Below are 27756 nucleotides of genomic sequence, written 5' to 3' on the forward strand. Positions count from 1 at the left end.
ACTACATTGTGTAATTTTACAAACTTTGTAACACTGGAAGGTAAGTGTGACAGGGTGTGTGCATACCCCGCACTAAACAAGCAAGGGTTAACCCCACACTATGGTTAACCCCCAAGCAAGGGTTAACCCCACAATGTGCTGGGCATACTCCAATGGCTGTTCCAGTATAAAAGGGAGCAGACTAGCTTAGTCTAGGCAGACTGCTGAGGAGGAAGGACTCCTGGTGGAGCTCCAGCCCAGGAGACGCTACAGCCCCTGACTGCGGGAGCTGGAGATCCCGAGAACCAGACCGGAGACCTGTTGCCTATAGCCAACTGGCTGGAGTCGGAGTCCCAGGGAGCTACCTGTGCAAGGAGCCAGGAGACCCTATCAACATATGGACCATGGCTTCCAGAGATAGGGTAGGAAGTGGCCCAGGGCGGGGGAGTGAGTTGTAACACCACTGGAGCAAAGTCAGTGTGTTGCCGTAGGATCCCTGCTGACTGAGTGGCGGACACACTCATCACTGCCAGGGCCATAGACTGGGACCCAGTGGAGCAGGGAGGGCCCGGGTCCCCCTACCCCAGCCATAACAACCACTCTCCCGCTTTGGGTGGCGGCCCCGGACTCTGGCCAGTAGGATTCACAGCTCTGAACCCAAGGGCAGCCATACTGACTCTGGACTTTGAGCCACACTATCTTGAATCCAAGGACAGTCTGGTAGACTGCAAGCGCAGTGCCAGGACATCCACGATCCACCCCAAAGGGGGACTGGGCATTTATGCACAGTGACAGTAAGGTATAATAATAAATCTGGCTTTGCATAGTGATAATTTTTTAGTATGCTGAAATACGGGATAAAAGGCATCTCATACTGATTTAGTATGTGACAGGCAATTTTCTATTTAAATAAGGGACATCCCTTGTGATACAGGACTGTTGGCAACCCTAAGTGCAGGTGCCTCTAGTGGGGAGTGTGTATTTGTGTGTGTGTAAGAAAAAGGGCGCGGGATGGGTAGAAAGGTTGAGGGAGTCTTGGCAGGAGTGAAGAGCTTTACCCAGGCATCAGGCAGCTTCCAATTCATCCATGTTCCAAAACTTCAGGTTGCCAGTTCCCTTTCAGCCAGGCAGCTCTGCCAGTACCACTGGTGTCCCTGACTTCTCTAGGGAGTCTTCTCCACAGGTCAGCTTTTTCTGGCCGCACACTTCCAAACCCTTCCTCTTGGTTAGGGGATTCCACAGCCCCACACCATAGGGATGTGCTGTAAGTCAAGCAGGCTGTTATACCAATAAAATAAAAACCAGCAGGATCTTATTAAAGGGAAAAAGGCAAAATACCACATTTATTGTGAATACAGAAAGAATCATAGTAAGCAGTTAGTTATAGCTATAACATTCCATTCAATCTCATATTTATTCACACACACACACACACACACACACACAGAGGTTCTGCAAGGTTGTTATCATAGTTACCAGCCTTAGAAGTTTTAATACAGAACTTCTTTAATATGATCCAACATAATCCCCCTTTTGACACTAAGATTTATAATCGTCAGTGTCACTTTCTATGTAGCCTGTTCAAGAGAAAGTACTGTGAGGCAATTTGAGTTTGTGATTCCAATTCATGCCACATACATGATCCTAGTGATGTATCTTTACTACAAGGTTCTGGGGCAACAGGCAAGGTGAGGCACACCCACTTTTGAGGAGTCCATTCGGTACAACCTCTAGTGTCCAATAGCTTCCCTCCCTCCCCAGCCCACTGGCTTGAGGTCCAGGGTAGCCAGAAGGATCCCATGTGTAATATGGGGAGTGGGTTAACCTTCAATACCTTTGCCTCCAGGGACTGTTGGTGTGCAATTTTGACAACAATTTCTCCCATTAACAAGTCTGGTTTACAATACTGGAAACATATTGCATTCATTCATACTGGTAAGTGTCAAACAATGATCTCTTTCTTTTTTAACAAATGCATCAAACCCTTAATATTTCCCAATATGACCCAGAACATTTTGTGTTCCAAAGTAGCTAGTGCAAGTATCTGCATTTCAGTGCATCCCAGAGCTATGGCTCTGTAGTTTCCTATTTCTAATATATTTTTTTCTTATGGATAAGCCATGTGGTAGTATTAAGCCATTACCAAAGATTCCATCGGCCTTTTAGGTTACCCAGACCAATTTGGACCAAGTCTACATTGGCATGTGCTTGTTTTTGTGTCAGGCTGTCCTGGGACAGAGAGCTTAATTTATTTTTAAGTTCCTGCAGGTCTTCAGTATTTTTTTTTTAAACACACAACAGTGCTAGCAACAAGACAAAACACAAGACAAAACATAGAACACAAAACACAATTTCTATTGTGACAGTAGATTCATGGTATTGGGTTGCTCTTCAGCTGGCATCACCTTTTCCTGATTTTCTGAAAGACAAAAGGAACATGTTTCTACCCCTTTTGGGGTGGCAGATTATTGCTTAAAATATTTCTTTTACAAATACCTTTGCTGATTGCAGGCAAAACAGAGGAATTGCCCCCACATTTTCCTGTTTTTGTTCTATAGGCAGGCCAGGTTTCAATGGCTTTTATCTTTTAAGGGTTATGGGGAAATTATCCCACTGTTTAGTCATTAAATCCCTGAGTTTTCCTTCTTATACAGCAGACCAAGTTTATAATGTTTTTCCTGCTGTGTTAAGCTTTAAGTTTTATTTACAGGTAATAACTGAGAAGCATCATTACCATACGACTTTAAAGGGTTTTTCCAAAAATCAATACACACTATACGTTGTTACAGGGATACTTATTATCATTAAATTTATTAAAATTATCTTGTTATCCCATGCCTTTTATTTAGACAATCTGTTTGCTGACCAGGTGTGTCCTTTATCTGCAGCTCCTTTGTGCTGCTAGTTCTTTCCTTCCTTTATCATTTAGGTAATTTGCATTTTCACAGAAGCTTCCTGCTTTTGGATTTAAAGCCATCAGCAGCTCAGAGACTCTATCTTAAAAGGGACACAATCAACTTTCACCAGAGTTTTGATTACTTTTAACTTCTGCTTCCAAAACACACAGCAATCTGAAAAAGAAAACCCAACCTATTGTTAGGTTTCAGAGTAACAGCCGTGTTAGTCTGTATTCACAAAAAGAAAAGGAGGACTTGTGGCACCTTAGAGACTAACCAATTTATTTGAGCATGAGCTTTCGTGAGCTACAGCTAAGTGAGCTGTAGCTCATGAAAGCTCATGCTCAAATAAATTGGTTAGTCTCTAAGGTGCCACAAGTCCTCTTTTTCTTTTTGCCAACCTATTGTGGCTCCCTTTGGATCCCTAATAGCATTTTAATTAAGTAGCATGGTATGTTTGCATTTCTTTTGCCCCTTCTACTATATACCCTGCACATGTTCTGGGGCAAATGCACATTCCTTCCATAGTTTAACTTCTATAATATTATCCAGATCCATTTTTACATAAGGTGTACCTATTTCTTTTTTTGCTTACAGAGTTTTCATGTACCTTTATCAAAGTGACAGTCAGATTACTTAGAGCCATTTTAAGACTCAGTGTTTCTAACATTGCTTCTTTTTGTTTTGTGCACCTCACCCCTGCTGTTGCTTCAGAGGGGCACTGTCTTTTTTTAATTTTTTTTTTTTTACAACTCTCATCTGCTATTTTGTTACAAAAACAAACAAACAAAAAACAAACAAACAAAAAGAATCCAGAATTTTTTTTATATTCTCCTGATTTTGACTGCCCTGCTGCAGCCACAACTTAAAAACATTTTAAATTTTGTAAAGCATTGAGTTACCTTTTAAGGGTTAAATGCCAAATCTCAAAGCCAAACAACACTAATTACCTGTGTCTAGCAAAAAGGTCTGTCAGTTTTGCAACTTTTAATTAAAGAGTCAAATGGATTTTTAGTGGCATTATTTAAAACAAAAACAGAACCAACTGGTCCTTAGAACTTTACATATTTACACACACACAGACACATACACATTTTCTTTTCCTTAACATCCCTTCCACACTGCTCTGTTTTTTACATCTTACATTCCCTTTATACATTTGAGGCAGTTAAGTTCCAATAGAATCCTCTTATGTTCTTTTAGCAAATTTGACTAAATTGTCCAGTCAAATGATTTTAATCAGATAGTTTATTTTTGCCTGGCTAATTTACAGACATTCCTTTGGAAAAGGGCCCATTTTTCTTTCAGAATGGCTGCAAAGAAACCAAGAATGCTCTTTCTCTAACACTTTTCCTTTTTAACATTTTCACAAAGTTTAGCTGCTTAATTCCCTCCAGCCTCTGCAGAGTTAACTTTTTTTTCTTTATTCTCTTTTGTCTTTGTAATTATGCCTGGGGGTGCCGTACATAGGACCTTCTCCCCCTTTACCTGCGTCCCTCCAGCCTCTGCAGAGTTAACTTTTTCACTCTTTTTGTATTCCTGGAGTGCCTCTTTCACTATTTTCAGCTGGCTTTGGGTATTTGTAGCCAGCACCTTCCAATTGTCTGCTCCCTTTTCCGTTTGTGCCTTTTCCTCTTTACATGAAGACAAGCGGAGGGAAGAATCCTTACATGCCTCCCACAACAACCAAATTGTTGCTGCATCTCTTTTGGCAGCACTAGAAGGTTTGTATATGAGGATATACTGAGCCAATCTATCCTCTAGGTCCGAAATAGTGCAGACATCAGCTAGGGCTTGTTTAGTCCAAGGACTGTGCCCAAATTTTTGAAGGATTTGTTTAAAAGGTGTAATTTCTTTAACAAAAGGTGAGGTTGGAGTTCCTTCTGACTCCATTCCTCCCTCTGGTACTGGCTTACCCTGTTTTCTTTTAAACATCTTAACATGGATATTTCAATCTCTTTGTCACTGCTGGTATTACTTAGCAAGTGACACAGCCTAGATTCTGAAATCATAGCTTAATCTATGCGTTTTTCCCCTGCTACCTTCCCGGAGGCCAGCAGGTCCCCTGCTACCTTCCCGGAGGCCAGCAGGTCTGGTTAACCTATTTCTCCCTGCTACCTTCTCAGAGGCCAGCAGGTCCCCTGCTACCTTCTCGGAGGCCAGCAGGTCTGGTTTAATCTGTTTTCCCTGCTACCTTCTCAGAGGCCAGCAGGTCTGGTTTAATCTGTTTTTCCTGCTACCTTCTCGGAGGCCAGCAGGTCCCCTGCTACCTTCTCGGAGGCCAGCAGGTCTGGTTAACCTAATAGAAATGCCTAGCTCACTAGAGCTGGTGGTGTGCACACCAATATTTACAATAACTGAGGTTTTTTACCAATATTCCCCCTTTCGCAATTCTCCACCAAAATGTTATACCAATAAAATAAAAACCAGCAGGATCTTATTAAAGGGAAAAAGGCAAAATACCACATTTATTGTGAATACAGAAAGAATCATAGTAAGCAGTTAGTTATAGCTATAACATTCCATTCAATCTCATATTTATTCACACACACACACACACACACACACACACACACACACACACACACACACACAGGTTCTGCAACGTTGTTATCATAGTTACCAGCTTTAGAGTTGCTCATGCCAAGCCACTGGCCAGGTGGCCTGGACATGAGGAGGGAGCAGGGCCTTGTCAGATGCTCATCTGATGCTCCTGGAAGTTGCTTTGCAGAATCAGACCCCAAAGTTCTCACTTTTTAGAGTCTCTTTTTATAGGAATTTCTTCCTAGGCCAGTCTGTGGGAATTGCTTCATCATGCTGTTGCTGAATCAATCAGCAGATGGCACTTTCCTGATTGCGCCGTGCTGCTAGATGTTATCTTGTTCTTTGGTTCTCCCATTCTTGAGGCTGTTGGGTGGATTCCAGTCTGCCCTCCGGGGGGTCCTCTGGTTATTTCCACTTGACGCCTTCTTCAGCCGATGGACACTGGATTCTTAGGCTGGCACCTCCCTGATCATTCAGTTATTATCCACACCAGGCATCCATCCACATACATCCTCTATCTCTATTTTAATCACAATTGTTAATACAACAAAAGGGCGGGGAGTCTCTGGGTGCTGTTTCTATTGTTAGAATGTACTAACACAATTAGCAGCTTGCAAGTTTCACACATAGAGGGAGAGAAACAGTACCAAAAACCAAGAGACCTCTTAATTAATAATACCCTGGAATTTAAACTATGGGGAATCAAACTCATTTGTGATTTTAATACAGAACTTCTTTAATATGATCCAACAAGGCTTCCTCAGCCCACCAGTATCCATGTTCTTGCCCCACTCCCTGGAGCCCCAACCTTCCCCCCGGTCCTTGGACTCTCACACTTGGTCCCCTTGTTCTGGGGCCTGACAGCCCTCCTTCTTGGGGTTGGGCTGTGATTCAAGCAGGCTTCTCCAGAAGAATCGAGAGACTTAATTCTAGTGAATCTTTGAAATGTTCTCAGGATGGGGAAACAGTTTATCTCCTAGCTCTAGTTAAATTTCCCTTTCTGAGTACAAATGGAAAAAAATCTCTTCATTTGGCAGCTACCCAAGCTACCAGTTTCAGCCTCAGGTCTAATAAGACCATTACATTATGAACCTCTCTCTCAAATAGAAATCAAGGACAGCGCTATAATCCTAGCCAGTTCTCCAGTCAGGGAGGAAATGACCCACAACTCTTGGCTGAATGTAAGCGGCTCCAAATGCAGCTACCTACAATGTCTGGGGATATCCCACTGTACAGAGACTGGAGTGAACCAGGGCAAACTCACTGGCACAGCCCCATCCCTGATTATCTTGAGACATGCACTCCCTTTTGTTAAACTCTCTAGTTCCTTAAGTTATTTTCTCTTCTGCAGTTCTTTGGAGCCATCCATCTTCAGGGGATACACAATAACCTAACTCTACAGGATACCGTCTTCACTTGTTCTGTTTCGTTTGCAGACATATAAAAATCTCATCAGATGATCCTGATCAGTGGCAAAGGAATCACTTGCAATCTTATTGTGTGTGTGTTTTTTTCTGACAGTCATCCAGCAATATTAGACTGCGGGTAACACTGGCCACATGAGAACAATAAAATTCTTTAACTCACTAGGCAAGTCTGTAACAGCTGCGTACCTTCCTACTAAAGGGTAACCTGTATCGCACTAAGTGTAATAAAAGGCTGAAAAAGCCCATCCCTTCCAGGTACTGTAAATTGCTGTCTGCTCTGTTACACATTCAAGTTCAAAGAGATCGCTCCATCTGAGCAGTCTTGATGTCTGCTCCAGAGAGGTCTATTTGGAACTAATTTGGGGCCGCAACAACTTACACGGATCTGCAGCTGAATAAGAATCACTACCAGGACAGATATATATTTAGAGAGAGAGAAAATGGTGTCATGGAGAAGGTTACCAGGTCTCTTTCCAACCGTGCTGTTTCTTGTATCCACTGCAAATATCTTCCTTGTGTTTTATGTGAAGAATGTAATACAAGAACTGAAAAAGGAAAGCCACGGATACTTAGAGGTTCACCCCCCATCTTTCAGTCATGAAAATGCAGTAATTGAGCGGCTGGAGCACTTGGAGATGTATATTCACAACATCTGTAAGTAAAACACATTGCTATTCAGCAGCATATTTAGAACCTCTAACTTCACTAGAATTAGGTCTCTCAATTCGTTTGCCCTGTGGGTACTTTTATAGCATTTTAGAAGTAATTTATGTTTGTGTGTGTTTCTTGGGATTTGTCTGAACACATTTTCTCTGCAATATTCTGATTTAGAAAAGATTTGAGGATTTCTCTGTCGTATCTACAAGGAAATGCCACTTGCCCTTACCTGCTTTGCTTTCTAGGCTGGTATCACCCTAAACTCTCATGGAGTTAGACAGGTCTTAATCGTTTAGGGGCCCATAGCTATAGATGTTGGAAACAGCAAGACTTGCAGCGTTAGCTGGAAGAGATTAAGATCAAATGTGAAACACTTGGCAGAGCTGATCACACCAGCCGATTAATCACAAGGGAAAAGAATGTTTTAGATTTTGTTGTTGCTCTAAGAAATCTATCGTGAGAAATGTATCTGTTTTGAAGGGAAGAGAGGCCTTGGGAATCCCCTTGCTCATTTCACCTGGCCTCTGCTGTCGTGGGAAGCAAAGGATTTGAACACGGGAAGCCATGACCATGCCATGTTTTTGTTCTTCTCATTCCCTGAGCTAGAAGGCACTGGCAGAATTGCTGTTGGGAAAGGGGGTTGCTGAGATTGGTGATAGCTGCTGATTGACCTGTGTTCAAAAGCAGCACTGAGAGCTGAAGGGGAAGGTTGTTCAACCTTCAGAATACAGAATGAGGCAAGAAACTTCTAAGGGTCTATCTACACTAGAGCTGGAGGTGTAATTTCCAGCTCAGGTAGACATACCTGCACTAGCTCCGATTGACCTAGCACGCTAAACAAAGCAGTAGAGCTGCAGGAGGGTCTAGTCACCCTGAGTATGATCCCATCTGAAACCCTAGGCACGTACTTGGGCGGCTAACCTCCCGCTGCTCAGGTCGCTACACCTATTTTTAGTGCTCAATCTGTTTTAGCATGAGTATGTTTGCCTGAGCTGGGAATTACACCTCCTTGCTGCAGGACAGACATATCTTGAATGGGATGGGATATTTATGTAAGACGAGATCAGGGCTTTATGACTGAAGATGTAGGAAATCCCTGTATCAGGAATTCATTCTGAGTGGGATTTTGTTTGGAATGGTGTCTCAGGGTAGCTGGCCCCTATGGATAGAATAAGTCCAGCTCCCCTGGACCAGAGCTGGTAAGTCCAATCCAGCCAATTAAAGAGAGAGATGGGCGGAGACAGATTGTGCCCTGGGGAGGGAAAGGCACACCGGATGGAGCTAGCTCCTGTGGTGGGTCCCTGGATCAAGGGTCCATAGACTCAGGGAAGCAGCCCTGGGGCTGTTGCTCCAAGAAGGGAGCAGACCTCACTGAAACTGGGAAACTGCTAGGAGCAGCAGTGCCAGAGACCCTCCAGAGGGGTTGGCCCTGAAGCCAGAAGCTAAGGAATGAGCTAAGACTGGTTTTCTGTTTGTTTGCTAACCTCCGCTAAGAAAATAAACCTCCTTGCAAAAGACTGGACATGGCAGCACATGCTTCAGCACTGGGTAGATGCCTAGCCCAGTGACACACAGTACTAGAAGTGGGGTTGGCAGTCGGCCCTGGAATAAAGGGAAAGATGGAGGTGGTAAACTGCCTGATAGTGGCAGGACAGAAACAGCAGACCCAGGCCCTGCTGATACAATTGATGGAAAACCAACAGAAACAGCAAGAGGCCATTTGCTGCACAACAGAGGTGACAAGAAGTTAACTACAAAGAACAGGAGTGAATACAGAAAAGGTTAGGCTGAGCCACACCTGGTAACACAGCTGGTGTTGGGACTAGGGGCTCGTTGGTCCCAGGCCTGGAGAATCTTGGACTGGAAAATGATGCTGAGGTCTTCCTCTGAACATTTGAGTGGGTGGCAAAGGTGGCAGACTGGGAGGTGTTGACAGGGGTGGCCGCATAGCACCTTCCTAGTGGGTGAGGAGCAGGCAGCTTACCTGGTAGTAAGAGATGAGATGGTGAACTCCTATCCAGTGGTGCAGGCTGCCATCCTGGATTGATTAGGGATGAGTCCTGAGGCATATACACACAGGTTGTGCGTAGAACTGTTCCCACAAGGGGCCTGATGGTAGTAGTGGCCCAGAAACTATGGGACCTTGCGACATAGCGGCTCTCTCCTGAGACCAGTTCAGTGGAGAAAATCATGTTGGAGCAACTCCTGAAAGTTCTACCCAGGGGAGCACAGAGCTGGCCTTAGTGGGGGAAGTGGTGGAATGAGGTGAAGTCTTCTTTGAGGAGAAAGGAAACAAGTGGCCAGGGCACTATGATAAACTGAGGTGAATTCACTAGAGGATGGCCCAGGGAAGCTCACAAGGAGGAAAGACCTTGAGTGACCAAAACTAAGGGACATGCAGGACCTACAAGGTACCCAGGTAGCCCCACTGTTTATTGCAAATACTAGTGAGAGGGAACCAGAGGGGCCCTATGGTTTGCTTCAGGTGTGACCAGTCCGGGCATAGTAAAATGTTAGTAGAGTGGGACCATGCAGTGGGAGACCACTCCAAAACTCTCTTAGGGTTGGACATGGCTTACTCATTTAGGAGCCCACAGGAGCCCCTCTGCAGGTAGTAGAAGTTAGGGTGGGGGAACAGTAGTTGAGGGACTTGTTGACTCAGATTGTGGGTGCATGCTGGTTCAGGAAGATTAGGTGAGGGTAAGTAGCCTGGACAAGTACACATCTCTTATACTCATGGTAAGACCTGCATCTATTCCACTGCAGAAGTTGAGCTGGAGCTTCAGGATCGAAGAGCTTGACTGCACGCTGCGGTGGTCAAGGGTCTGCCTTGGTCCACAGTTCTGTGGTGAGACCTGGCAGATTTCTCAGCTCTCGTACAACGGGGGCTAGAACAAGAGCCCAGGACTGGGAGGGTTCATGATTGACTAGGAAAAGAAATAAGAGGGCTAGAGACTGGAGCAAAGATGGCAAAGGGAGACCAAGGGGGAGGTCACAACCTTCCCTAATGACTGAGGCATCAGCTTAGAAAGTACCAGCAAGAGTTGGACAATGTACGCACCTCATTGGGGAAAATCATCAGCCAACTGGCAAGGTTAGAACAAGTGCTGGCCCGGGTTCAGGTGGAGGTTAAGAAGGAGAAGCAGCAATGCTTGGTTCTGTAGGAGGAACTGACCCAGGCCCAGATGAGGAACACTCGGCAGGGTACTTGAGAGACCCGGATCAAGTCCCAGGCTCAGCAGGCTGCCGTAGAGACTCAAATATGGTCCCTGGCTTGGTGGGACACTGGGGAGGCCCAAATGAAATCTCAAATCCCACCGGATACTGTGGGAACTCAAACAAAATCCCAAATTCAACAGGGTACCATGGGGACCCAGGCTGACCTACCTGTAAAACAAGCCAGCGTGGGGATTCAGACAGGACTATTCCAACAAGTAGAGTGCTAAATAGGGAGCCAGGGGGAGAAACAGGGCTCCAGTGCAGGGAAAGAGATAGCACAGATCTGTTTTATAGCTCCCCTGCAAAGGCCTGGTGAGTTTATAGAACAACTGGAGTCAGTGGACAGCAAATTATGGAACCTCAAGTTCAAGAAAGAAAAACTAGCTACAGATCTCCAGGTGATTGAGGAGAACAGGGAACGTTTACTCCTCGTGGTTCACGAACTTGAGACTGAAGTAGAGACTCTGCGTGCAGAGACGGTAAAGCCTAGTCACGCAGGGACTCCAAAGTCCAGGCGATGGAGATAAGACTATGTAGGAACCGTGCTCAGTGAGCCTGGTTATATGACCCTGGCCCCACTGCATAATATTCAGGGTGACTGGCGCTGAGAGTCTGTGCCTGGGGGCAGGACTCTAGGGCTCAGAGAACACTCCGTGACGCGATGGGACTTGTGGGAAGCAATAGTTGAAATGTTGGTATTATGTTAAACCACTGAGGGGAATGTTTGGGTTGGAGTAAGAAAAACTTTCAGGGCCTGAAATGTTGTAAAATGAATGATGCTGCAGAATGTTGGGGCAAAACAGTGTTTTTGCACTGAGAGGGGGAAAAGTAGCCCTGGACCGGGGCTACTCTTCCCCCTCTCAGTGCAAAAACACTGTTCTTATACCAACATTTCGGCCCCCAGGAGGCCACCTCACAAGAAGGAAAATGTATGCATTTTTTTATTCCTGGAAAACTGGGGGTGAGGGTATGTCACAGGGTAGCCGGTCCCTGTCGATAGACTAAACCCAGCGCTCCTGAACCAGAGGAGGTGAATCCAATCCAGCCAATTAAAGAGGGCTAGGCTGCTATAAAGAGCTGTTGGGAGAGGGACAAAGACAGGCTGTGCCCTGGGGAAAGAAATCCACTCTGGAGTGGAGCTAGCTTTTGTGGTGGCTCCCTGCAAGGGGCCAGGGGCTAAGGGAAGCAGCCCTGGGGTTGTGTTGCTCCAAGAAGGGAGCAGAGATGACTGAAATTGGGAAGCTGCCAAGGAGCAGGAATGCAGGAGACCCCTGGAACTGAAGCTAGAGGCTAAGAAATGAGCAAAGACTGTTTGTTTGCTAACCTCCGTTAAGGAAATAAACCTCCTAGTGAAAGATTGGGTGTGTCAGCACAGGCTTTGGAGCTGGGGAGAAACCTGTCCTGGTGACAAATGGGTATAGTTCTGCAGCCTTACTCAAGCGAGTTGTCCCACTGAAATCACCCGAATAAGTGCTGCAGTATCAGGCCTTCAGGCCGTGCTGTTATTAGGATATTTTTCCCCATCATCGCTAGGACTTTTCTGTTCCACCAGACTGGTAGCAATGGTGGGAGGGATAATGCAGCCAAGGCACTGCTGGCTGCCGTGGTTTTAGAATCAACGTGTTGTCTAGGGCAGCGTTTCTCAAATGCGGCCAGCAGGGATTGGCGTCCTGTGGAACGTGCAGCCTCCTCGGTGGGTCTGGGAAGTGCCTCTGCAGTCACTTGGGGCCAGTGTGTGCAGTGCTGGAGGCGACTCTTGTTAGTGGCTGTGGCGTTTGGTCACCGGGGTGTTCCCCTGGGCAGCTCCCCCACTCCTGCCCGGCAATGGCATGGAGAATCTGGGACTCTGCAGGCGGCCAGTGAGTTCCCAACCCACCTTCTCCGGGGTGGGTTTCACCCAAGGTTCATGGGCTGCAGGGACAGCGAGATGGGTTGGCGTTTCCTCCACCTGGGGCCACACTCACCCTTTACAACAGCTTGATGGCTCTGGGCTGTTGCAGGGCTTGGCAGCTCCCCAGCAGGGTGAGGCACTCTCATTCTGTGACATGCTCTGAACACAAGAATAGGAGCAAAATCCATGTGTACGGAATATGTATGGAATGGGGAATCCATGTGTGCAGAATGGGGAGCTCTACTTCTGTCATAAATGTAAAGGGAAAGGTAACCACCTTTCTGTATACAGAACTATAAAATCCCTCCTGGCCAGAGGCAAAACACTTTCACCTGTAAAGGGTTAAGAAGCTAAGAAAACCTCGGTGGCACCTGACCAAAATGACCAATGAGGAGACAAGATACTTTCAAAGCTGGAGCAGCGGGGAACAAAGGGTCTGGCTGTCTGTGGGATGCTTTTGCTTGGAACAGATCAGGAATGCTCTTCATAACTCCTCAGAACTTCTGTTAAGTTAGTAAGTAATCTAGCTAGAAATGCGTTAGATTTCCTTTTGTTAAATGGCTGGTAAAATAGGTTGTGCTGAATGGAATGTATATTCCTGTTTTTGTGTCTTTTTGTAACTTAAGGTTTTGCCTAGAGGGATTCTCTATGTTTTGAATCTGATTACCCTGTAAGGTATTTACCATCCTGATTTTACAGAGGTGATTCTTTTTCTTTTTCTTTAATTACAATTCTTCTTTTAAGATCCTGATTCCTTTTTCATTGTTCTTAAGATCCAACGGTTTGGGTCTGTGTTCACATATGCAAATTGGTGAGGATTTTTATCAAGCCTTCCCCAGGAAAGGGGGTGTAGGCCTTGGGGGGATATTTTGGGGGAAAGATGTCCCCAAGTGAGCTCTTTCCCTGTTCTTTGTTTAACACGCTTGGTGGTGGCAGCATAGGGTTCAAGGACAAGGCAAAGTTTGTACCTTGAGGAAGTTTTTAACCTAAGCTGGTAAGAATAAGCTTAGGGGGTCTTTCATGCAGGTCCCCACATCTGTATCCTAGAGTTCAGAGTGGGGAAGGAAACTTGACAACTTCCTGCTACATAAATAAATTACAATGATTTGGACAATATTTATCTGTTTTTCCCTAAAGTTAATTACGTATTTTAGGAAAAATTGTCAGAGCAGCTACTAGCCAGAGTTAGTAGCCGTACTCTGAGGCCATCAGAAAATTTGTTTTGAGAACCCTGGTCTAGACTTACTCTGCTGATAGATAGGCTTGTGAGTACCAGGGAAAGGGGATATAGAGCAGGGATATACAGCACAGTGATCAGCCAGAGATGAAAGAAGCCCTTTCAAATGTCTCTTAGGAAGCCCCAGAAGTTGCTCAGAATATGTGGGTTCACTTCTCCAGCTCTAGTAATAAGTACCTCAGCCCAGTGATCACACCACCCTTAATGACAGAATATGACTCCAATTCACCTGGGCACCTGCTGCCTTGCATTTCTCTGCCAATTGCTTTTAATAGCTATGAAAAGTAACAGGTGTCTTCGGTTCAGTATTTGAAAAAGACACTGCTTTTGTTATTCTAAATCAAAAGGCAAAATATCTCTTACAAGGGCTCTGCGGCATACAAGTCTTTAAGGGACATTTTCCTTTTGAAATACAGGAATTTACAATTCAATAAAATAAAAATCAGGAGAAATAAAGTTAAAATGTTAATATTAAAAAGTTAATATGTAACAACAACCCTGCACACACTGATGGCACTCTTTTTTAGCGAAGTCCAAAAATAAATATAAATACCTGAGATATATACCTATAGACAGTTCCTGTGAATCCCCTGCCTTTTTGATTCAGCCTAATTTGCCAGTTCCCCCAGAAATTTATCTAGGCAAGGGAGATATTATTAAGCAGCCATGTAATGGGAATAGGGTGGAGAGGTCGTTTGTGCTTTATGCTTAGAACTACTCTCATAGCCCATATTGCACAAGCAACGTGGTTCAGATAAGGCCAGATGTTGATTTTAGTTACTTCAGTGTATCAGAACAAACTCTACTGAACATCTTGAGTCCTGTTTCTAATATCACTTGTACACTGATTTTCTTTCTGCATGTCTCCATTGATTTCAGTGGAGTTTCTCTTTATTTACACCAGGGAAACTGAAAGCAGAACGTGACCAATAATATTGACATTGTTAGGACTAACTCTTGGAATCCTGCCTTTACAGATTCGTTTTTATAAAGAAGCTAGAAACTGATTCTCGTCTCATGGCAGTTTCATGGTAATTGTAACTGCGTTGATTTATTCCTGATTTAAACCAGTGTGAGGAGAATCTGGCCCATTATCTTTATTACACATTATTCTCTCTTGTCATTAGACCCTAAACACACCTTATTTTTAAGCAGCAAATTCCATGAAAAAGCCCTCTCATAATGAAAGAATGAAACAAAAAGAAGATGACATAAAGCTGCCAGAGGAGTCAAAGGGTGAAATGCACCAGGCTGAGAAAGCAAAGGAGGAAGACAAGATGGAAAAGAAAAAGAAGGTTGTGCACCGAAAGCTGTTTCCAGATTCAAGGCTGTTCAAGCGCTGGGGTGCAGATTTAACAGAAGAGCAACAAACCACAGCCCAGGATCTATTCACTAAATATGGGTATAATGTTTATCTCAGTGACCGTCTGCCCCTGGATCGGCCTATTCCAGACACCAGATATCCCAGGTGCAGTATGAACCCTGTATATGTTCATAGGCAGATGTATGAATGTAAAGAGGTGCTATCCAAGGCCCCAAGCTGATTTGGAATGGAAGGTTATAAGGGATCCATGAGCAGATCTGGATTTGTGCTGTATTTAGTTTGATGTGTTGGTTTTTTTCCATTCACTTCCTCCTGCATTTTACAAAGAGCAGTGGGTAATTCTTCGCGCACACACAATGCAAGTCAGGAGGTGAGAGCTTATAGGAGACGTATGCAAAAGATATAATAGGGAAGCTTTAAATAAAATAGGTTCTTGTTAATGATAAATGCTAGCACAGGAGAAAAGTAAAAGCAACATTCAAAAGGCCTTCTACTCTCTGCTGTGTTTAAGCTCCACTTGAGCTCCAAGAGTGAAATTGTCCCCTGTGCACAGGGCCTGCCAAGGGAGAAGCAAGCTAGAAGGGACAAGGAAGCTGTATTGTGTTTATACACATTAGACCATGTTGTCAAAAGGAGAGGGCACTGTGGGGCTGTTAGGAGATGTGAATTCCATGCCAGTGATTCACTGTGGGACATTATGCAAGTCACTCAGCCATTCTGTTCTTCACTTTTTCCATCTGTTAAAAAAAAAAAGGGGGGGGGATATTGATACATACATATCTTTATAATGTGCTTGGATAAAAAGGTCTATGTAACTACCTAGGTATTATTAATGGTAGGGGACAGTAAGCCCAGTATCCGAGGGAAGCGTTATGATAAATGGCAGGGTGAGCTAGGAGCTGAGATTTATGAAGACGGAGAGACTGATCATGTGGCAATACATGTTAGGAGCCAGGACGAAAGTCCTGGCTAAAAAACAGTTACCCAGGGCTTAAATTATCACTGGCAGTGTGCTACAAGCCTCTTGAGTGCTTTCTCCCTTTCCCTAGTGCACTGTTCAAGCTCATAGACTTGATGCTCCAGTCATAAATATCACTCTTCTACAACTGTAACTAAAGATGGTCAACAAATTTTGATTTTTTTTAAAAATGAAAACCAGGGACAGATTATTTGCGAAATGTTTCGTGGAAAAGTTCCCATTTTTTGATCAGCTCTAAGTGTAAGTTCATTGACTTCAGCAGCATTACTCCTGATTTACACAAGTGTAAATGGGATCAGAATAAGATCTATCCATCTGTGGAGGTGTCCCCCTTCACCGTAATGTCTGAGCACTTCTGACTCTCCTCTGATTTGCTCCCCAGAGGTCCCTGGAGCTGCAAAAGGGCTGTTTTAAAGATGGCTCAGAACCAACTTATTTGAACTTTGGGGGAGTTCAGATTCAGAGCTGAATGAAAATGTTGACACCCAGTTCCTACCTCAATAATGGGCTAAAACAAAACAATACTGAATAGCAGCAAAAAGAAACAAAACTATTAATCTCTCTGAAAACTGGTCATGTGGACTTGAGGAAAAATGATAAATTCATTCTTATCTGGTTAGGAAATCCTCCAGCTACCCGCCCAACCCTTCTCATTCATTATAAATTTATTACTCCACCGCTTTGGCCACCTGGGAAAGATTTGTATCCTGAGAAGTAGATTGAGCCTGCAGTAGTGGGTACAAAAGTAATGGAACAAAGAATGTGTAAACAGTATAAGGAACAAGGCGTTCTGTTGTACTGTAGGTGAGTATCTTACATGGTGCCAGCTTCAAGGATATAGAGGAATCAGATAATGCTCTGTTTTATGAGGAAGAAGATTGTCAGTTGCCAGGTTTGCTTACAAATAAACTTACTGTGTTGTCTTGTGGATTTAAAAGAAGGAGGCACTGTCTGGTCTCTTAGAAGTAAGGCTTTAGTAGAACTAAAACAGGGTTACATAAACCAAAGGAGAGTTGTGTATCTAGTGAAGCTGACTCTGGACTGCTTCCAGTGGGTCTTCCTAGCCCAATCCCCTTCTCTCTGACATGTGCTCTGCTCTTAAAGTCACAGTATGTACGCCTAACACCTACAGTGAAAATCCCTGTCCTGGAGGAGCATGGTATAAATGGATAGGGCCAGATTCTTGTTTCAGTTACACCAGTGCAAATCTGGAGTAACTATTTTGAGCCCAGTAGAGTTAATCTGAATTTACACTGGCGTACCTGAGAACAGACTATGGGCCATATATAGTAGATGCAGGATAATTTAAGATGCGACAAGGGTACTAGACTTCAAGAATTACCTAGGTATATAACTTGGAGGCAGAACTAAGAAATGTAATGAACATGATGAAATTACACAAAGTATAAAGGGGAGGTTTTCTTAGACACAAATATGAGTCAGTTGCATGACTCCCCTCTGGGGCCTTTGAAAATCTTCCTCCAAATCAGTAGGTGCTGAAAGAGGTTATAACATCCTCAAAGATGCTCAAATCTAGACACAACAGACTACAGCGCCTCTGGTTATAACTTATTAGGCAAAAGATCTAGGTGTCACTGGGCACATCTTAGGCTATGTACATACTACACACTGCGGCGGTGGCATGTAGGTTGTGTGCAACTACACTAGGACTGGCAACTTTCTACTTGCACGAAACCGAACACCTTGCCCCACCCCTTCCCCGAGACCCCGCACCTCTATCACTGGCTCTCCCCCACCCTCACTCACTCATTTTCACCAGGCTGGGGCAGGGGCTTGGTGTATGGGAGGGGGTGAGGGCTCCGGGTGGGGATGTGGGCTCCAGGGTGGGGCCAGAAATGAGGGGTTCAGGGTGTGGGAGGGGGCTCCAGGCTGGGGCAGAGGGTTGGGGTTCAGGGGGTTGGTTTAGGGCTGGGGATGAGGGGTTTGGGGTGCAGGAGGAGGTTTCAGGCTGGGGGGGGTGCAGCCGAGGGGTTCAGAGTATGGGAGGGGGCTCTGGTCTGAAGTAGTGGGTTGGGGTGCAGGGGGCATGCGGCGTGTGGGCTCCACCAGGGAGTTTTGGTGCGGGAGGCAGCTCAGGGCTGGGACAGGGGGTTGGGATGCAGGAGGAGTTGCAGGCTACAGCTGGGGGTGTGGGCTCTAGAGTGGGGATGAGGGGTTTGGGGTGAAGGAGGGGGATCTTGGCTGGGGCATGGGGTTGGGGTGTGGGTGCAGGTTGCAGGCTCCGGGAGGGAGTTTGGGTGCAGGATGGGGCTCCCACCTGGGGCAGGGGTCTGGAGTGTCAGAGGGGGTGAGGGCTCCGGCTGGGGATGCAGGTTCTGGAGTGGGACCAGGGATGAGGAGTTTAGGGTGCAGAAGGGAGCTCAGGCCTGGGACAGGGGGTTGGGGCACAGGGGAGGGTGTGGGCTGTGGGCTCTGGGTGGCTCTTACCTCAGGGGGCTCCCCGGAAGTGGCGACATGTCCCTCCAGATTGTAGGTGGAGGCGCGGCCAGGTGGCTCTGTGCACTCACTGCCTCCTCCTGCAGGTGTCACCTCCGCAGCTCCCATTGGCTGCGGTTCCAGGCCAATGGGAGCCACGGAGCCGGTGCTCAGGGTGGGGGTGGCATGCAGAACCCTCTCGGCCGTCCCTCCGCCTAGAAGCTGAGGGACATGTCACTGCTTCCAGGGAGCTGCACGGAGCCGGGTAGCGAGCTGGCCAGTCCCACCAACCAGACTTTTAACAGCCCGGTCAGCAGTGCTGACGGGAGCTACCAGCCCTTTTCAACTGGGCGTTCCAGTAGAAAACCGGATACCTGGCAACTCTAAGCTACACACTGCAGTGAAAAGCAGGCCGTGTCCAGGCGACGGTGCATAGCTACATGTCTCAGTGAAAGGCAGGGGAGGCAGCGGGGAAAGACGGAGCCTGCCGGAGCCTTTCCCTGCTGCTGTAATCTTTCTATGAGGTGGGGAAAGGCTCTGGCAGGCAGAAGGTGGTGGGACCTTTTCCCACTGCCTCTCCATTGCCACCGTGTTCCCTGGGAATCACTGCAGCAGTGGGGAAAGGCTCCCGTAGATCCCTGCTGCTGGAGCCCTTCCCCACTGCAGAGAATCTTCCCCACTGCCCTTAACTGCTGCCTCCCCAGAGTCTTTCCTCACTGCCCCCCACGCCCTCCCAGCCAAAGCCTGTCCCTGCTGCTGGAGTCTTTCACTGCAGAGGGGAAGGGGTCCAGCAGTGGGGAGGCAGCAGGACACGGCACTGCTACAAATAGCAATGTAGATGGGGAGGCACTGCTTGGGCGAGGAGAGAGCCATGTTAGGAGATGTACTCGGGTACATACCCACACCCTCCAGGTGTGTGTCTACTCTACTCGCGTAAGCCCTGCCTCACCAGCTACGCTGCTATTTATCCCTGTGCTAGGGGAGCTCTATGCATATGTACACTACATGCTGCCGAAAGAAGCATGCAGCATAGACTTACCTTTTAATGAGCAGCAACAACCGAGAAAATGTATAAGCCACCAGCTTTCTAAGAAGGGGCCAGGGAATAATGAGTTACGTATTGTCATGCCATTATATAAACCATGGGTCAGTCCTCACTTTGAATACTGTATCAAGGTTAAAAAAATGCATCAAACACAGAAAGCACCAGAAAACGGCAACAAAAATGGCCAAAGGCCTAAAGAGGTATCCTGCATTTGCAAGTTTCCATATACAGAGAGGAAAAACTAGGGCTGGGATTTTCAAAGATGTCTATGGGAGTTAGGTGCCCAAATCCCAGAGAATGTCAATGGGATTTATGTGCCTGATTTCTTTGGGCTCCTTTGAGAAACCCCAGCCTAAGGCTAACATTTTCAGTCTTGGCCGCCTAAGTGCATAGGTAGGCAGTGAGTGGCCTGATTTCATCAGGGCTGAGCACCTGCAGGCCCTGCTGGCTTGGCACCTTCTGATTAAATCAGACCTCTTTTACCTAAGTGGTTAAATATGGATGTAGGTGCCTAATTGTAGGGACCCAGCTTTGAAAATGTTTTGCCTTAGACAATTGTTGGTGGAAAGGAGACAAATAAGAAGAGGTGATGGAGCTACATAAACTTCCATGCTAAAATTAATATTCAGGAAACCTTAAAGCTGAAAATAGTGGTGAGAAGGCAATGTGGGAGGATCAAGGTGACTCCGCCCTTTATATCGTTTGTTGGAGGCATGAGGAAGTGCAGGGCCCATGCTCCATCCCAACTTGTCACTCAAGTCCACCCGGCACATGCATACCTAAGAGGGATTTGTGCAATCACTTAAGAAATGTAGAATTAAAGTAAAATGGAATTACTCTGAATCTACTCCAACAGAGAGAAGATCAGCCCTTTAGATTTCACTGAAATTCACGTGGCTGTGTTTAAACACTCACGTTTTCCTCTGGCAAAGAATACTTGCCTTTCTGAGGAGAGGCAAGATCTTTGCAAAGACAGGGGCCTGGTTCTCAGTTATGTGAAAGCCCCTTTACACAGAATCAGGCCTTCAAGGCTCTTTTTCGTGGGTAGCCAGTGTTCAGAACAAATTATTTCCTGCTTTGTGCTAGTTGTGTATAACCCTGAAGATGAAGATGGCTGCTTCTCTACTGGGTCTTTTCAGGAATCCTGCTAATATTCTTCTCACTCTCTTACAGCTGTAAAGAGAAAAAATATTCCCACGACCTCCCGACACTTAGTGTCGTTCTCATATTTATGAATGAGGCAATGTCGATCATCTTGCGTGCAATTACCAGTATAATTAACCGAACTCCTTCTCATTTGCTGAAAGAAATTGTCCTGGTAGATGATTACAGCTCAAATGGTAAGTGACACAGTTAAGGCAGAGACATCTTCATTTGCTTTTGGGTGCCCCTTGCAGGTGACAAACCATGTTTTAACAGTGCAAAGTACTGAGTCTGACTCTGCAGCTTTTTTTGGTAGCTGTTTTATGATTTTAACATCATTTTCCACCAACCCACTGGATTGTCATTACATGTCTAAACCCAAACTGCACTGGAAATTACTTAAACTCATGCTCATTGAACTGCAGCCCATTGTCAGGCATTACTATACTAGATATAGATATAGTCTAGCAAAAATAGATTTGACAATCACCTGTTTAGCTGTAGTATCTTCCAGTAAGGCTATCTCTGGGAAGTGAGAGAAATAATCTAGGACAAGTACATAGTTTTTTCCCGTCAACATAAACAAATCTATGCTTACTGTGCTCCAGGGGACTAGTTTTTATGGCTCTTTTGCTTGACATGGCCTGTATTTTTGGCATATGCAACAGGCCTTGACAGATTCCTCAATATTGCTCTTCATTTGAGGCCAGTAATAAATTGTCTCTCACCCTTCTCTTAGCTTTTTTCAATCCTTAAAAGACCATCATGTAGCCTTTTAAACTTATTTTTCTGTAACAATTTAGTAATCCCACCTAGGACTGAAAACTTCCCCGGAATCAGTGAAAGGGGCTGGGAACATGCTTTCCCAGCCGCTCTGTGCCAATAGCCTTAATTATTTTCTGTAGGGTCTCATCCCGAGCAGTAGCTCTGGCAATCACAATCCACATTTCATTTGTGGATTGGACAGGGTTGTTTTTTTCCCAATCAGATTGACCTATACAATATCTAGTTCTGGACTTGCTCCACTGCATTTTTTTGTCAAATGCTCTAGAGTGTGTGTGTCTGCAGAGACCAAATCGCTCCCAGTTTTGTACTGAATTTACAAATCAGACATTTGTAACTGAAAAAAGCAATCTCTGTATTCTCAGGGAGTTGTTTGCCAGACCCCTTTTGGTAATGGCAATAAGTGGTATATGGTCAGTTTCAGCTAACACCTGTGCCCCATAAATAAAGACATGGAACGTTTCACACTCATGAATGAAGGTCAAAGCCTCTTTCTCTATTTGGGTGTAACTGATTCTCAGTTTTTGTAAGGGCTCATGACACATAAGCCGCTGCTCTTCAATTTTGACCATACTGCTGTAGGAGGACTGCACTCTTACTCTCCTTGGAGGTGTCTGTGGACAACTTAGTTTTGTGCTTAGTGTTCTGTTACCTCAGGATTGGGGCCTCTTTAATTAATGCCTTCAGTTTCTCAAACTCTTTATTAATATTTGCATCCTGTGTCCACTGGACATCTGTGCACAACAGTGTTCTCAGTTTGCTGTCTTCATCAGATACATTAAGGACAAATTTCCCTGTGCTGTTCGCTGTTCCAAGGAATCATTGTATCCCTTCCTTGTCTGTTGTCTGAGGTAGCTCTCTCTCAGTCAGTCCTGTTGAACCTGTTTCTATTGTATGAAATACTTAGTCATTGGAACCTGGGTCTCACAGGTGGGTGACCTAGCCACTAGGGTATAGAGTCATTGTTACTCTCTTCCTGGCCTAATTAATATTTAAGTATGTTATACACACCTTCAACAGGTGAGATTGAGACAGATCTACCCCAGAATACCCTATAGCCCAGTCATTAGGGCACTGTCCTAATGACTGGGGGGGAGACCTGAATTAAGTCCAATGAGTGCTCTAACCATTAGGATATACGATATAAGGGGACATCCTTCTCAGTTTTGTGCAGAAGGTAACTTCTGAGAACTCCTGTTGGATTGGGCTTTGCAGGCAAGATAGATGTAGGAATGCCCATTCTGAGGATCCCACTGGGATTTAGGTGCTGAGCAGCTCAGTGGCATCAGGACTTGGGTGGCTTTGCAAGTGTCCGTTGTCAGAAATGTAGGCATCTAAGGGATTTCACTTGCAGAAACTTAGGTGCCTAGGGAATTTAGGAGCCAATAGGCTTAGGTGACATCTGAGCAGGGTTTTGGAAGATCTAAAGTTTGGATTTAGACACCTAAAGTGACAAGTTAGATGTTTAAATCTCTTAATGGATCTTGCCCCAACTTTCTCCCCCAGATCAAAATGTCATGTATGCAAACATTAGTACCCTCTAGACCATCAAAAAGTTGTATTTTCTAGGTATCAAACACAAACCAAATAGCATTCTACAGATATAGTGTCTGCCAAAGCGAGTGTTGACTGCACAATCATGTGCTCTGTTTTTCTAAGGGAACCTGATAGAATTCTGCTGACATGTCAGGCATAGAAGAGTATTTGGCAACAGCCATCTCTCCAAAAATGTCTCACTTTGTAGGTAGTGGAAAATGTTCCCTTTTCACATATATTTTAAAATGATTTTGGGTCTGTACATAAGTGAAGGGTTTCATCTTTTTCTCTACCAGTACCAACAAATGTACCCATGCCAGTGGCCCCTACTTGTCTATGATCCCCAGAGCAATGAGCCTATCCAGCTCCTTTTTTAGCCTCTGCCTCTTGGGTAATGAGAAGTTTCCTAGGGGTGTAAATTGTGGCATGGGTTAGGCTCTTTCAGTTCTATTCTGTACTCTGCTGAGAGCTTTCCTATCCTCTAGAAGGAACCCTCAAACTCTGCCTTAATTGTTTTGGTCCCTTGTCTCGCCAGTCTCTCCTCTTGATGGGACCAAGGGTTTGACATGTTTTTACCCAGTAACAGGTTCTTTTTTCCCCTGGTAATATTGCATGCTGTATCTCTTCCAGTTTATTTACCCATACGTCAAGTTTGTATATTCTATAAGTGAGGATCAGCTCACCATTGCAAACCCTGTGTTTTACAAGCTCAAAAGTTTATCCCTTCCACATACAGGAGAAGGGCCAATAAAAGATATTACCTTACCTACCTTCTCTCTCCTGTCTTGGATTGCACATGGCTACAACACTGCGAACAGCTGTGTTTTACCTGTTTATCTTTCACTACCTGTGACTTTTTTTGTGTGTGCTAGTAACACTTTCTGGCAACATGGCTTGTGCAAAAGTATACAACTTAAAATTAATAAGTGTCCCATTTTCTTTCAGGTTGGCAGGCCAAGAATCTTGTGCTGCAATGTTGTCCATTACTCCTAGGAAGAATTCAACTGAGCTAGTGGTGCTGTCAATGTCTCCTTGTCCATGCTATGCACCATCTGCTGGCATTTGCAAACTCTTGCAAAATGATGTGCTCAGTTGCAGTTCTTGCATCTTTTCTCATATGCTGAGCATTGTTTTGGCTTGTGCTGGTTGTCACCGCAACCATGTACTGTTTTTGCTGGACTCTGACTTTGAGAGCTATGTGCCTTTCTGCCTCAAGTGTCTTTTTGTGTGTGTCACGGGGTCCACTCACCAAAGGTGGCGCCTCCTTCTGGCCACTCTGGGGATTAGCTGATTCCAAGTCTGACACCTCCTTTCTGCTTCTTGCCACGCACCCTGCCTTCTCTTCCTTGCTCTCAGCGAGGCAAGATGCTTGGTGTTCATGGCTTAGCCCTCCATTCAAGTCATATGTGTCTTCCCCTTCCAGGGTATCAAACTCTTCCAGAGTGAACTGTCCCAGGCAGTCTGCTTTCCACTGCCTGGTCTATGCCACTTCGCCAGTGGCTGGTAGGGGAACCCGGGCCTGCCCTTTGCTCCAGGTTCCAGCCCAGGGACCCTCTAGCCAGCACCCAAGGACTGTTCCGTCCTGGACATTACTTCCTGTTCCCTGAGCCTTTCCTTACTTTCTGGCTTTTCCTCTTTCCCTGGGTTTGCCAGCCCCACCTTCCAGGGAGTAGCTATAGCAGGGGTAGGCAACCTATGACACGCGTGCCAAAGGCGGCATGGGAGCTGATTTTCAGTGGCACTCACACTGCCTGGGTCCTGGCCACTGGTCCAGGGGGCTCTGCATTTTAATTTAATTTTAAATGAAGCTTCTTAAACATTTTAAAAACCTTATTTACTTTACATACAACAATAGTTTAGTTGTGTATTATAGACTTATAGAAAGAGACCTTCTGAAAACGTTAAAACGTATTACTGGCACGCGAACCCTTAAATTAGAGTGAATAAATGAAGACTTGGCACAACACTTCTGAAAGGTTGCCGACCCCTGAGCTATAGGTTACTTGACTCTATAGCTCCAAACATACCTCCCTTCTCCTAGGGAGTGACTGCAGACTGTGGTATTTTGGATTCTCTCTATCATGTCCACAGTGTCAGAGCACTATCCGCTCTCATTCTGGACTGGGTGACTTCCGTTGCTTGCAAATTTCCAGTTGCTTAGTCAAGGATTAATTCTGGGTTTCCCAGTAATGTCTCTCTGAGTTTTTTGTTCCAGATGTCAACCACAATCAGGTCCTTTGTTAGAAGCTTAGGTGGGACCTTCTGCCTCCAAAATTGCAAGATTGTCTTTTCAGCTTTAGTTCAGTTGCAAGCTCTTTATAGTTTTACTTTCTTTTTGTACCCTCAGGTTAAAAACATCTCTCCCCTAGGTCTCATTTTTACATGGAGTGCACAGCTCCTCAAATTTCTGTACTGCACCTTCATAGCTGGTCCTCTCTGCCTGAAGTGAACGCCATTGAATGCATCAAGTGCATCACAACCTGCTATTGTCAGAAATAAGGCTACATTCTATTGTCCTTTTCTCAGGACTTCATTGCTTACAGATGCACAGTGAAGTGCTTCTTAATTCTCTTCTGATTGACTTCCGTGTTCCCGGAGAGTTTTAGCTCTGGTGGAGCTTTTAACTGCTCCAATCTTCCACGCAGATTTCTTTAATTTCTTTCTTTAATTTCTATTTACTCCTGGTGCCATGTGATTGCTCTGAACCCAAAGTGCTTGAATTGCTCTGAACCCAAAGTGCTTGAAAGAGATCCTCTGTATTCAGTGACACAGTTCCCAAATGCCTCTGCATAACAGAACATGGGTTCTGCGGCCCTGCTCCCTGCAAGCTGCCTGTCTTTGAAGCTAAGCCACTTAACGGTACAGTTCCCAATACCACATGGTGTACTGGGATATAGCTATGAGATGAAAGCAGCAAAGTGAACATTTAAGCTGATTATCTGGATAAACTTCCTGATGGTGATATTTTAGGCTGAGGAATAGGCTTCCTGGAGAAGTAAGGGAAGCCTCATTGCTCTTAAAATTTGACTGGACAAAGCATTAGGAAATCTACTGTAGGGAACAATCCTGCACTGGTCCACAAGGAGTTGGACTGGTTCATCCATGGATCTTTCCCATTTTGAATTTCTATAATTTTCTAGGTAGATCCTTCTTATTTCTGCCTGTGGAGAAGGAAATGGTGGCCCCATGTCCCAGGAGAGCACATCCCTACTCATATTACATAGACTCGTGTTTAGCATTTTCATGTTGGTATATTCTTTTGCAGGCGCAGTTAACTGTAGACACAAATGCTAGCAGTTAGACATCTAATTGCCTGCTCTTCAGGAACAATCAGGTATTTAGAGGTGTAATGTCTGGTATATGTGCCCATAATTATAGTGGGTGCAATTAAGTTTGGGCACAAAATTGTGGCCTCCAAAATAGAAGCTGGGTTTAAAAATCAGGTCTATTAAGTCCTGGATGAGCTGTTACCCTAGGTCAAGGTTTACTTCCTGAGGAGTTCTTCTGAGTAACCAAATAATTCTAGCCATTATTTTTGAAGGAAGAAATTTATAGTGGTGTCGGGGCTGGGAGAAGCTGGAAAAGGTGTCATCTAATTGGTCTTTTCTGTTTTCCAATCTCAACAATTTCCATTAATTGGAAAAAAAACCCACCCTAAAATGTGCCATACTATTTTTAGAGGATCTAAAAGGAAATTTGGATGAACAGATAAAAAATTACAATGCAAAGCATCCTGGATTGCTAAAAATTGTGAGGCATCAGAAGAGAGAAGGCCTAACACAAGCTCGGATTTCTGGCTGGGAAGCATCTACTGCTGATGTTGTTGCAGTCTTGGATGCCCATATTGAAGTAAATGTTGGATGGTAAGATCATGAGGGAATTGTTTTCTGGGAGGGAGGAGTCTAACTGTGGAGCTCAGGTGCATGGCTTTGCTTCTGCTTCACCAAAAAGTGCCATTGTGTACAGGGCTGGCCTTAGGGAAAATGGTGCCCTGGGTGAACCCCCTGCAACTTCAGCTCCTTCCCCAGCTGGGAGCCGGTTTGACCTGCTCACCCCCTCCACCAAGCTGGGCCACGGCGCCCCCGTGCCCATGGTGCCCTGGGCGGTCACCCACGTCACCCACCCCGAAGGTCAGCCCTGATTGTGTATGGCAAGTAGAGGCCACCAGCTGGATGTTTACTTTTGACTGGCAAAGGGATGCACTGGTTTGGAAAAGAACTGGCACATTCAAATTAGGGAAGCAGTCAAATAACAGAATAAGCTATTTAGAGAAGTGCAGGCAAGCAGTGCCCAGCTTCTTTGTATCTGTATTTGTGAGCAGGAGATTGTCTCCCTTGTTTATACACATACAAAAGGACACTCAATCAGAACTTATTGCAGATTGTTTTCTTTCAATACCAAAGTCCTGATCTATTCCTTTCTAGGTACTTGTAAAGAGCAATAGCATCCATCAACTGTTAAATAGGAGTTAAACCAAACTAATGTGTACTTGTGGTCTATTTAGCATGGTTAATTATTATTACCAATTAATGATTGCATATAGAGTTATAGATGTGCATGGCTCATTACAAAGAGAACCGAGACAAGGTCCCTGTTAACAGGTACTTATAATATAGTTTAGATCAGTGTATTTACCCTCCCTTTCTGTACCATATCTCT

The 27756-nt window shown here is 45.1% G+C and overlaps 1 protein-coding gene across 1 annotated transcript in view; it reads left to right on the forward strand.

Annotated features, from left to right (window-relative positions):
• The first annotated feature begins 7287 nt into the window (after positions 1 to 7287).
• Positions 7288 to 27756, forward strand: part of GALNT8 (polypeptide N-acetylgalactosaminyltransferase 8) — a 38527-nt gene continuing 18058 nt past the window's right edge. The window contains exons 1-4 of the mRNA XM_074948724.1: positions 7288 to 7501; positions 15007 to 15319; positions 20809 to 20975; positions 26777 to 26960. Coding sequence (XP_074804825.1) covers positions 7288 to 7501; positions 15007 to 15319; positions 20809 to 20975; positions 26777 to 26960 — 878 coding nt within the window. The remainder of the gene's footprint in view (positions 7502 to 15006; positions 15320 to 20808; positions 20976 to 26776; positions 26961 to 27756) is intronic.

The sequence above is a fragment of the Natator depressus genome, chromosome 1, assembly GCF_965152275.1.
Source record: "Natator depressus isolate rNatDep1 chromosome 1, rNatDep2.hap1, whole genome shotgun sequence".
In the NCBI taxonomy this organism is placed as follows: Eukaryota; Metazoa; Chordata; order Testudines; family Cheloniidae; genus Natator; species Natator depressus.